The sequence below is a fragment of the Xiphophorus maculatus genome, chromosome 21 (assembly GCF_002775205.1).
Source record: "Xiphophorus maculatus strain JP 163 A chromosome 21, X_maculatus-5.0-male, whole genome shotgun sequence".
NCBI classification, from domain to species: Eukaryota; Metazoa; Chordata; class Actinopteri; order Cyprinodontiformes; family Poeciliidae; genus Xiphophorus; species Xiphophorus maculatus.
In genome coordinates, this window is record NC_036463.1 from 8,830,589 (window position 1) to 8,842,825 (window position 12,237).

The following is a 12,237-nucleotide window of genomic DNA, read 5'->3' on the forward strand; positions in this document are numbered from 1 at the left end:
TGGCTGAATTTTGAATTTCCATCTTTCAAAACAGTATCCATTTTGCATAACAAATCTTTATTTGTTGAACAAATGTCACTGCCATGGTCACATTCATTGTATGAGCTCTTGTCTTTGTTTCTTCTGCTTTAATGACTTTAATAAAGCTCAGTGTCCTCATCAAAGGTTGAGCTGCTCTTCCCTGAAGCCAAAGGGCATGTTTGATATTCCATTCTTTAAGCAGTGTCGAGAAAGAGAGAGAGAGCGAGAGCTCTTAAACTTGAGTGTGATTATGTCTTTGGTACAGCGTCACAGAGAGGAGCAGAGAGGGAGATGAAAAATACAGATGTTTTCTAATTTATTAAGAGGATTTTACAGTTATGTAAACACAACCAGGCACCCCCCCCACACACACACATACACGCCCCCCCCCCCCCCCCCCCCCTCCCGCACGCTTCCTCCCCCCCCACACACACACATACCCCCCCACACACTGTGCTTTTAAGCTTTACTCTTCGTTTATTTTGAGAGTTTACAATGCAGCACAATTCAAGCCACAGAGGTTAATAAAATTAACATCTGTAGAAGGCCAGTATTGATTCTTTTAATTTAAAAACAGTTTTTCCTTATGCATGTTAAATGCAAGGCTTGCATCATTGTGCCATCTCCTGGTGCAGCTCCAGTTTAAATTTCTCAACTTTAATCTAAGCGTTTGCTGCCACCTTTTGGTGAATGATGTATACCACACACTTAAAAATTTTCAGCGAATGAGGTCAGTACACAAGGTTTGTTCAGACACAACGGAATTAATTATTGTGTTGTTTTAAATAAATCTATTTATCAAATGATGGTCTCTTTTTTTTGCAATTCAACTCAGTTCTCTAGTTTGGCTTTAATATTCCCTTCTGGTTTGCACACGGTCTCACAGCCTGCAAGTCTCAGCTCTGCAGCAACAGGCTTGTGGGACTTCTCCAGACATGCAGAGATCAAATGGATGAAGCTCATGATGGTTATCAGAAGCATAAGGACTCCTAAAGATGCAAAATGCTCAGTGTGAAACTCCATGATGTAGTGGTCTGTCAGGATAATTCATCACACTTTCTCAACTTACCACAGAAGGCGGTGTTTATGGAAAAATTCTGGACAGAGTAGCTGCTGGTGAACATTGCACCCAGTCCCAGAATGAGGATGGCATAAATGCTGAATGTATGCCACATGTACTTGACCAAGAAGAAGTTCTGAAGGATGAACCTGTAGGTTTAGCAACAAACATGGTCAGTCGTTTCTTATTCTTTTATTTTATATTCCCAAGCAAAATATGTTCTGAATTTCTGCCCTTACCATGTAATAATGAACACGGAGATGATGAAAAGGACAGTGGCACTGGCCACTCGGTCCTGCACACCGGCATAATATTTAAGCACTATGCCAAAGCCCACCACAGAATGAAAGAGAGACCACCAGGCAAACACAGCTAATCCATTCTGTGTCTAAAAAAAGGGATTTGAACATTGATCATTTTTCACTTCCTTCAACACTTCACAAAATAATTTATACCTCACAAACTTTTGAATGTTTCAAAAATACAAACACAAACTTTAGTATATTTTAACCAGATTTGTACTCTGATAGACCACAACACAGTTCATAATTGGCGACAAAAGAAAATTATCACTGGTTTTATTAGTTTATTTTTTTTTTCTAATAAAAATCGTAAAAGTGTGACCTGCATTTATTTTTAACCCCTTTACTCTGATACCTTCAATTAAAGTCCTGTCCCACCAATCACACTTTGAATGAAAATAGTAAAACAACTGAAAAACTGTGCTCCTTTAAATCTAGACTAAAACCCCACATGTTAAGAGTTATTTTTGAACCTTAATAAGTTAAACACTAACCTATATTTTTGATGTGTAATGACGGCACTTGGCAAAATATACTGTTTCGATTGTTGATTTTTGTGTTTTTATGATGTAAAGCATTTTGAACTGCCTTGTAGCTGAAATGTGCTGTACAATTAAACTTTATTGACTTACTTGATTGATTGAATCAATGAAAATGTGTCTTAATAAGCGAAAAGGTCTTTAAGTCACAGATCGAAACCTAAAAAGACTCTGAAACTTTGCCTCATCAAAAGAAAAGTGTATAAGTGAATATTTGTTTTTTCTGTTGTGAGCAATAAGAACAGGATATACACTACTTTTCTTTTGAAAACTCTTGCTGTATTTAACTAGTGTGATTTTGAGTAAAAATTGTGTAAAGTTGGGGTGTGAAATTTGAACTATTCATGAACAGTAGTCAGAAGCCATAGAAAACAATCGAAGGGCTGCAAGTGGGACCCAGACAACACTCCTGGTCTTTATCAAAGAAAACCTACTTTTGTTAGAAAAAAAAATAGCACAAAAGACTTGTGGCTGTAATTGTAGTGAAAGATTCTTCTTCTTAAATATTGACTCAGAGGCCTTGAGTACATATTCGTACCACACTATTCAAATTGTTATTTGTAAAGAAATTTCACAATTAGGTAATATTTTGTGTTGATCTACTGCATAAAAACCCAATAAAATACATACAAATGTTTGCTTGTAACATGACAAAATGTGAAAAAGTTCAAGGATTATTGAGGTTACTGGAAGGCAATGTAACACTGCAACAGCCGTCACGGTCTTATCACCAGATAACGTGTCCATGGAATCACACCAGGGTTGTTGATTGCCAGCCAGGCTTTATGCTTGTTCAGGTTGGAGTAGGAAAGGAAAAGCATGTAGAAGCTGTGAAGTGGTAAAATCCACCTAGACAACACTGCTGGTAGGATATAGCTGTAGAAAGCAGAAATAGCTTTAATTTACTGGTGTAAATAATTTACTTGTTCAGTCTTAGCCACATGATATGCAGTGTTGCACACAACTTACTGTCTATCCCACATAGGCATGCTACACACTCTTGTAATATTTATGATAGTCCACATCAGAAAGAATTTGGGAGGGTGGATTTCAGGATTGCACGACTGGGGGCCGAGTACATTTCTATATACAGGAGAGCAATGTCAAGATCAGAAATTCTGGCAAAAACAACCTTTATTCTTGCACCGCAGATGTACCTTCTGAAGAGGCTCACAGCTGCATAAACAAGCCACATTTTAGACCACAGATCAATCCAGATCCAGAAGTTCTCAGACCACGAGTCCATCGTCAACTCTAGGGAGAAAGTCTTGGACACATTCCAGGATGAAGTCTGAAAAACAGCTAAGGACAGAAAAGCTAATAATCACTAATCTGTGTGTACTCACGATCTTGCAAAAATACTAATATCAAAAGTTATGTGAGAAGACACCAACATTTCTTTGATTCCTACAATCTTTGAGTTTTAATTCCATGATTGAAAAATGCTTGCATGATGTATCACTCACCATTGGGCACTTTGTCTTCCTTCGCCAGGTAAAAAAAGACTTCTGAGATTATCTGAGTGATGATTGCAAGAACGATGCTGCCAGCATGCATCGCTAAATGGAAACCAGTATTTTCGATCCGGGGAAACATGATGGAAGTTGTTGTACGATCGACTACAGCGGGGAGATTCTGAAGACAACGCATTAGTACTATTATCTTGTTCATGGGACTTTGGAACTTGGCTTTTGCTGAGAAATTTTATGATCTTGCTCTGATTACTTTTCCATGACATGTTGTAACAGCTTGGTTATTGAGTCCAACTACTGGATCCATAAATATAATTTCTCCAAGGAGAAAAAATATAGTTATTTTTAATTAAACATTTATAACAAAACTAATAAAAACACCTCTAACAACTTATTGTTCTCTTAGCCATACATTTAACTCCCAGCAAGAATAAAGTTTAATAGTGTCAAAATTATTAGCTGCGCCTTTTCACTCATGTACATGTCTTCTATGATCTTATGAAATATGGCTTGCTCTCAGCTGTCAATGAAGCACTTCAGGTTCTTGACTTTAAAACTACATGTCACTTTTTGTTTACAGAAGTTCTGAACCCACATGGAGTGTAATGACACAGTGCATGCTTCCTCTGGTGATTAAATCATTACAAAACTATAAAGTTATCTGGATTTTATCTTCAGAAGTTTTTCTAAGCAAGTTCAATGATTTCCACCTGTGAACTTTATTTTTATTAACAATGTTAATGCAACCTGTGGGCAAAACAAAAATTCAAGAATATAAATATATTATGTTCCATGACCAAAAATAAAATCCCTTATGGACGTAGGTGACAAAAATCAAGAAATTGTTTGGAATTTATGTTGAAAATTAGCTTAAGTGGACAATATAGAGTTTTATTTATTAAAAATGCATGTTTTGTTTTTCTTTCATATTCTAATTTTAGTGGATATTGCTATTTTTTGATATAGAACATACAATATGGAATGTGTATCATGTAGAACTATGTTAGTTCCAGGTTATTGTGTAAATAACTTGGCTTTTTGTCCTTTAACCTAATTGTGTCACACACAAGGTTCTCGCTGCAGAAAATGGCGGTACCAATCAATATTTTAGTCTGATCTGAGAACACATGGTCCCTAGTGCTGTTCAGTAAACTCCATACATGTATTTTTGATATGATAAGATAGAAAATATTTCATAGACATGAAACAGAGCAAGAAAATCAGTAGAAACCCTGTTTCATTATCATGACTTGGTGATGCCACTTGTAGCTTCAATTTTCTAACTGTTGCAAAAAAGCATGCTTGCAGAGTACACTCCACTCCTCAATGTATTGTAATTTATTTCCCATAAGTTCTTCCAGTGTATTCAAAAGTTAGATTGTTGTTGTCATTTATAAACAAACAACATTGTACAACACTTTTCCAAGAGGTTTATCATCCTCCCATTGTCCAAATCTGCGTATTCTTTCAGTTTTGTAGGGAGACTGGTGTCTATCTCCAGCAGTCTAAGGTATGCATGATGTTTCAAGTTTTCTTAAGAAAGTGGAATGACATCTTAAGCATTCATGATGTAAAAATTCTTCTTTCTATGTACATGTAATATTTTATCATCATCACAGGAAAGTATTCATAGGAAAAGATTGGGTTGTGACAACGATATTTCCACTGGAGTCAAACTGAGTTCATTGTCTGTGTAAAGTGGTTGTTTGTGATGCCTCCACGCCACCAGGATGATGCGAACAACAAGCAGGACACAGGCAATCACCAGGATCAAAACTGCAGAGTGAGACAGAAATCAAGTGTTCAAGTATACATGATCTTGGAACTTGCAGGCCCTTCATAAACAGCAGATTTACAGTGAGATGAGACCTTTCGTCTATTTCATTTAGTTGAGTAATAACTTTAATATTTTCCCAATAATTGTCCACACATATATTTTTCCCCAAAAAGCTAACACCTCACTTGTACTCTCTTAAGCACCCGTGTTTGAGGTTCATTAACATTTAGGAATTACTGGAAACTCTGCAGTTGTTCAATAATAAAATTATTTCTTAAAAAACACAACCTGCCCACAATTAATCATACATGCAAAATGACAATGTTTTATCTGTTTTATCTTTTCAATATTGTTGCACACTTGAAACTTTACCTTCAAGGATGTACAAATTGGTACCAGGGGATGCATTGTTGTCTAGGATGCCTGTCAGCCACAGGATAACTAGAGGGTAGATGGTCACAGTATAGCGTAGGTGCTTATCAAGATAGAAGTTCTCCAACAGAAACCTGAAAGCAGCAGAAGACAAAAAAGGCTTGTTTTTTCTTCTCCTCCTGTCTTATGGCAAGCAACAGCAGCAGTTAAACTACATAAGGCAGCTGGGAGTCAGACTCACCACACTAACAGCTCCATCAGGAGCAGCAGCAGTGACAACATTGTGCAGTGATATCGAGATGCTTCCGTCTGATGCTGCAAGTAGATTGTCAGGTTCAGCAAAGTGGAGAGTGTTCCCCAAGTGGCATACACTGCCACTCCATTTTGCACCTGTTTTGACACAATGAGAGACAGCTTGAGTGAACCAAAAACCAGTTAGTAAATGCTACAAAGATGTGTGTTTTTGGTTAATTTATTTACACATTCTTAAAGTTACTTGCTTGTGAACAGTTGTTTGTGTTTTTGTGGCATCAGATAGAACACATACATAAATTATGTTGTCTGTCAAACTCACTCACTCACAATCTGCTGCTTTTATGTTGTCTAATAATTGTAAAAAATAATCCCCCATTATTATTCAATAATATTTTATTGAATAAAATATAATTCAGTAATATTTTATTTTCAAAATATTAGGCTCAACTGGTAAAGTTCGACAAATCAGTGTCAGCCCGATTTTACTTCGAAGGGTGAGTTCGGCAGATAAAAACAAGATAAAAATAGGAAACAGGGAAGTAAAAAGAAAGAAGATGTTACAATTTACCTTAATGATTTTCAGCACCAAAATGAATGTGTTTTTTTTCTATAATTACTTATCAAATTATAAATTTGATAATTACTTATCAAAGCTTCAGAATGTGATTTTACAAGCTTTTAGTCATACCCGTCGTAGCAAATATGTTGCAAAGACCAAATAAAAAGCCGCCCAAGAATGTTGCCCTATATTTATAGTTTTACCAATATCCTGAACATCCAGAGGTCTGCGTTGCGATGTTTGCTCAGCCAGGCACCATAAATCTTTAGCCCATGGCAGGAGAAAAATAGCGTCATGTAATCAGTTAGTGTCATTAGAGCTGCGGTTATGAGCACTGGGAGCAGCATCCTGGACACAGAGAAATAAAATGTTCCTATGAATCAAAAGAGATGACAAGAGGAGGAGCCTGATGGTTAGTGTGAGTTAGCATACTTACTCTCTGTCATACAGAAAGAGCCAGGTGATGTTCAAGCTAAGGTAAATGATGATGCTGACATGAAACCCATAAGGCAACACTGCAGGTGTGGTATACATCCACTCATATGTACTCCTGCACTGGGCAGAGATAATACAGTTAAATACTAAGCACATGTCGACAAACAGAAGGAGCCTGTGGGGAAATAATCTGTCTTTTCATGCGATGTTTGAGCAATCTGGAAGGTGTAAAGAGAAAATGAGTGCACTGAGGAGAAATAAATTGACTCAGTACAACAAAGTGTGATTTCCCACGTGACAGGACAGCAGGGTGTTGTAAAGTATTAAAACAGAAAGAAATATTCTTTCTGTGAAAAAGCTATAGAACCTTTCCATCTGTAACTCAAAAGTGTTGAAAATTGAGCATCTGGTTTTACACCAATGTGTTTGTGTTGTCTGTACTGAATAAATAATTTTTAAAAAAAGTCATTACCTTCTACAAAGTCCAGCCAACAAGTACACAAACATGGCAAAAAACCAAAAGTAAATGAAATCCCACACGAAAAACGTCCACTGAGCAGGAGTTACAGATGTCATGTACTTGAGTGAGACATCTTCTGTACGCTGCCTGAAGACACCTGCATTGAGAGTTACCTATTTATTCTGGAGAATCCTTTTAAAATCCTCGAGATAATTGGATTCATGTAAAACAAAAAAATTCACCTGAATAATCTCCAAAGCCTGAAAGAAAGTTTAAAGTAATTGCAGGAAATAAGGTAAATAATCCGACAAACATCAGTATAATCCTGGGTGGGTTGTGGTTTACCATGGTGACCCTGAGGGGTTAAAATCCACAGGAGGAAATGTGTGTCGGAAAAAGTATTAAAAATACAAAAACGTTTAATCTATTTGTCTTTATTCATCTGTCCTGTGGCTCTTAAACAACAAACGGAGTTAAGTCTCAGCCGTATAACAGGGAAGGACAAGATGTCATAACTATCATAACTGGTGTCACGGTGTGTCCTTTTTATAGCATCTGTTATCTCCCTCTGTCATAAATAGTTTGTTATTTTGTTGTTAAAAGCAGGGTGAAGAGTAAAGACCAACTTGTATAAAAAGTACTAGAAAGAGTTGAATGTGTCCAACACAAACTAGGTTACCCTGAAGGCTGCAGTGGGGAGTTTATAAACTAAAAAAAAGAAATAAAGCTTCAAAAATTAACAAAGCTAAAGAAAGAGTGCTGATCTCCCATGGTTGACAGGGTGCAAACTTCCTCTTCTGTAAAGACAACAGATGTGCCACAAACTTGTCAGGTTTTTTTTGTTCATAGTTTAGTAAAAAATATATAAAGTTTATTAAATTGTTCATTTCTATATTTCCCTAAATGTTTGCTGCATTTTTACTACAGTCTCTACTTTGGCTTTTTAGGGTGGGTACAAATACAGGTTGCATTTTTAGTAACTGAATGGCTAATATTTGAATTCTGTTTAAAAGGAGTGCTGACTCCTTTTAAGTCAAGATAAGCCTCTGCAGGTTTTGTGTGTGTAGCTTTTGTCCACACAGTGGCACCATTGCTTAATACGGTGGCATTGTGAAGCTGTCAGAGTTGTGTGGACCAGCAGCTTGCAGAAGAATTTGCATGAAAATACATGGTCAGTTAAGGAGATGAGACCTACCACTACTCTGAATGTTTTATTAATCTAAATAGTGCACAGTTTTGAGAAAATGTAGCTGGAGTGGATTTCCATCTGCCAGGAGGAGACAAAACACACAATGCTATGTACAATTTATGAGTCATTTTTAATTTCTTTGTACGTGCTTCCAACAAAGCAGATTCCATGGTGATCATTTACTATGATTATGTGAAGTATTTTAATCTAGGGCTCTAAATGTCGGAATTTTTTCTTTTTTGTTTCTTTTTAACGACCCACTCAACATTGGCCCAGGTATGCTTGAGGCACAAAAATGTTCATCGAGTTTTAGGTTGAACTAGTGTTGTGTTCACACTTCTATACAGTTGCTGTGCACATCTAATTGTCCCTGAAATCCACTAATTAGTTGTATTACCTTTGGTGGCAACAATTACCATCAAGCTTTGCAAGACTTTTTGAGCATGAACAGCCTATGTAAGCTACGATCTCACCATCTCAATCCAATTCAAGTCTGAACTTTGACAAGGCCACTCCAAAACCTTTGTGTTATTTTCATCAATTAAGAGGTGGAGTTGCTGGTTTGCTTTTAAGTGTAGCAGCAGAATCTATCTTTTGGATATGCATAAGAAAAGGCTCTGATTCTTAATTTGCTTTTAGAAGTAAAACAAGTCAAAGCAAATATTAACGCTCCAACTGGTAAAGTCTAATTTGAAAATATAATGTGGAACGTGGCAGTAGAGTTCCCTAAAGTTCTGTTTTTTGGTCATATTATCCAATAGCTATATGCCCACTTTTGTTTACTACAACAGCATCACACCGTACGCATACTAAGAGATTGCATTCCTCTGACGTGTCTCTAATTATTTATAACGTTTTCTTTCCAGATTAAAGTTTTTTTAGTTATAAGCACAGATTCAATCAGTGTTCATGTGGATATGCTGCAGGAAACAAACTGTTATATTTGATAGTCATCATAGAAGAGTGGATAAAAAGCTCTCTGCTGTTACAACTCTTCATGACACTTAAGTCAAAGAGCTCTTCCCACCCTGTTGAAGCTAAATATACCGAAAGAACACTTGACATTGTTACAAACCTTACAGTCGGAACAATATTTGGTGTCAGTTGAAGTTGTGCTCTAAAGCTTAGAATGGACAACTCTTTCATGTTGACTGAGTGATTACTGTGACCCAGGCTGCTGGCAAAGGACAAGGCCCAATTTGTTGGCTGTTCATCATCTAATGAGCCAAATCACATCCAATTACACGCCCGCCACTTTTGATCACTTTCATTATGAGGGATATGTGCATGATGGGTATTAATAAAGATCACTGTCACTTTGGGATTATGTTGTGATTCACATTATGACTCATTTAGATCTTTGCAACAATAAATCCCATAGTTACACTAAAGCATCGTTTATTGACAACACAGTTCCTCTATTTTTTTGTTGTTGTTTGCAGGAAAAACAACTTTTATCTGATATTTCTGCAAAAGCTGCAAATCCTTTCAATCAGGGAAGTTGAAAAATCATGCCTATAAGACATTTCTGTGTAGGCTTTATTGGATAGAGACCGTCCTGCATACAACATTTGGTATTTAGAGACCTTGACTAATAGGCTCCATGAATTCGTCTTTCCCCAGCGCAGACTATGTGACTTTCACGCTGCAAATTTATGAGTAACATTTGTGGATCCCCATAGAACCAAGGTGCCTGTTAATGTCACAATTATACTGCCATGACCAATACTGGTGGCTGTGCCACATAGATTACAAATGAGGATGGCAGAGGACAATAAAGGTGAGGCAGTATGGGTGAAATGTGTAATACCCCTTGAATATCTTCCCTTCTTGTCCAGAGCAACAACAAACTTGAATGCCCACTTTATTCAGATTTTATATTACACAACACAAAGGATCATGGGAACTGGGATAAAACATGGTTTTATTCATTTTCTCAATATTTGACAAGTGTGGTATGTATTTGTATTCAGCTATCTTTTTGATACAACACTGCCTTTAGAAGTCACTTAGTAAATAGAGTCAACCTGTGGATCTCACAAAGAGGGCCACGATAACTCCAGAGGAATCTAAAGATACACAAGTCAAATGTGAGAATCTGTTCAAAAGAAAACTACAAGCAATGCACCTCATGCTTCATGTCCTGTATGAAAAATCAGTGAGAAGAAAACAATTGTTGAAAGACTGTCAAAAGAAATCCAATTTAAATAATGGCACAAGTCATGTTGGGGAAGCAGAAAACATGAACAAATGTGCTCTAGTAAGATAAGACCAAATTATATATTTTTAATCTGCATACAAGACTGCATGTTGTTCTGATCAAACCAATAATCACAGTAAAACATGGTTGTGGCCAAATTATGCTGAGGACAATTTTTTTGTGACAGCGACAGAGAAACCAGTAAAATTTGGTGGGAAGATGGACAGAGCTTTGAGCAGGAAGAAAACTAATTAGAGGCTTTAGACCACAGCAGAGGGTCATCTTCCTAGAGTCCAGTTACCTTAAGAATACAGCCAGAACTGGCATAGATCAAAGTATATTATGTGTTAAAAAGATCCAATCAAAGTTTTGATCAAAATCCAATTTAGAGTCTCTAAATTGGGGATCAAAACCTGGCTGGTAAGTCTGAAAAAATGAATGGGCAATGTTACAAAACTTAAAATGGAAGTTTGGGATTCACACGGTGTAATACAAAATGTATAAAGTAAATCTACTGAACTTTACCCTGGTCACTTTTGGAATTTGGACTATATTGTCCAAATTCAGATTCACAAAACTTAACAAAAAGGAAAGCAGTAAACATCAAGCTCTGCAAGACATAAACAAAACACAAAAATATTCCTTTCTGACTGAAAATGACAGTCCTTACCTAATTAAAAATGAAAGTACAATACATTAGTTATCTGGCTGACCACAAAACAGGACAGGACTAAGTTAAAGAAAATGGCAAAGAATCCCTACCATAGTTTCCATCAGTAACAAGATATCTTGAATTAAAACAGTTTACCAAACAGAAAAAAATAATCGGTACACAGGATTAAATTTAACAGTCAAGCAATTTACATATGCCCAAGAGGAATAGGTTTGGCACTGAATGACTGAAGGCTTTTTGGAGTCAACTGATGAAGAGAAAGTGATTGTAGCTGTGCATCAAGGTGTAACAACAAGCTTGCAAACAAAGCAGAAAAAATAAGCTCTCTTCGACTAAGAGAGCCCCTAGAGGACAGTGGACGTAAGCAGCAAAATGTTCAGTCTAGATATGGAAAGCTGATAGTGCCATATCCCAAAGGACTTGCAACTCTAATTACAGTGAAAGGCAGTGCTCTAAATCAGGGGTGTCAAACTCCAGTCCTCAAGGGCCGGCGTCCTGCAACTTTTAGATGTGCCTCTGCTGCACCACACCTGAATGGAATAATTGGGTCATTAGCAAGGCTCTGGAGAACTGATCTACACAAGGAGGAGGTAATTAAGCCATTTCATTCCAGTGTTTTGTACCTGTGACACTTATAAAAACTGCAGGACACCGGCCCTTGAGGACTGGAGTTTGACACCCCTGCTCTAAATTATTGACCCAGAGGGCTGAATCCATTTATGCATGTAACAATTTTTAAGGTTTATTGTAAGAAAAATAAATAAATTAAAAACTTGTAATATTCATAGTTAGGCAATAGTTTTTATTGCTCCATAATATTTGTGGTTGAAATGGGGCAAACATTCAAGGGATCTAAAGACTTTTGCAAGGCACTCTGTCTCATATGTCATATCTAAGCCTTTCTTGGTCCTTTAACTGTGACC

The 12,237-nt window shown here is 36.9% G+C and overlaps 2 protein-coding genes across 3 annotated transcripts; both read right to left on the reverse strand.

Annotated features, from left to right (window-relative positions):
• Window positions 1–478: 478 nt before the first annotated feature.
• On the reverse strand, window positions 479–3,613 carry LOC111606181. The gene is made up of 7 exons (XM_023326013.1): window positions 3,389–3,613; window positions 3,080–3,224; window positions 2,892–3,005; window positions 2,654–2,798; window positions 1,321–1,469; window positions 1,091–1,230; window positions 479–1,010 (listed from the first exon to the last, which is right to left on the reverse strand). Exons 1-7 carry the CDS (start codon window positions 3,591–3,593, stop codon window positions 853–855), a joined length of 1,056 nt encoding a protein of 351 aa, XP_023181781.1. The 5' UTR covers window positions 3,594–3,613; the 3' UTR covers window positions 479–852.
• A 99-nt stretch (window positions 3,614–3,712) lies between these two features.
• LOC111606182 lies at window positions 3,713–7,752 on the reverse strand. 2 transcript variants are annotated; one of them, XM_023326014.1, is made up of 7 exons: window positions 7,495–7,752; window positions 7,265–7,409; window positions 6,794–6,907; window positions 6,561–6,705; window positions 5,785–5,933; window positions 5,544–5,677; window positions 3,713–5,170 (listed from the first exon to the last, which is right to left on the reverse strand). In XM_023326014.1, the coding sequence occupies exons 1-7, from the start codon at window positions 7,598–7,600 to the stop codon at window positions 5,022–5,024; spliced, it is 942 nt and encodes a 313-aa protein (XP_023181782.1). In that variant the 5' UTR covers window positions 7,601–7,752; the 3' UTR covers window positions 3,713–5,021. The 2 variants fall into 2 exon arrangements, with proteins under 2 accessions (XP_023181782.1, XP_023181783.1); XM_023326015.1 differs by having other exon boundaries at window positions 6,794–6,912.
• Window positions 7,753–12,237: the final 4,485 nt, after the last annotated feature.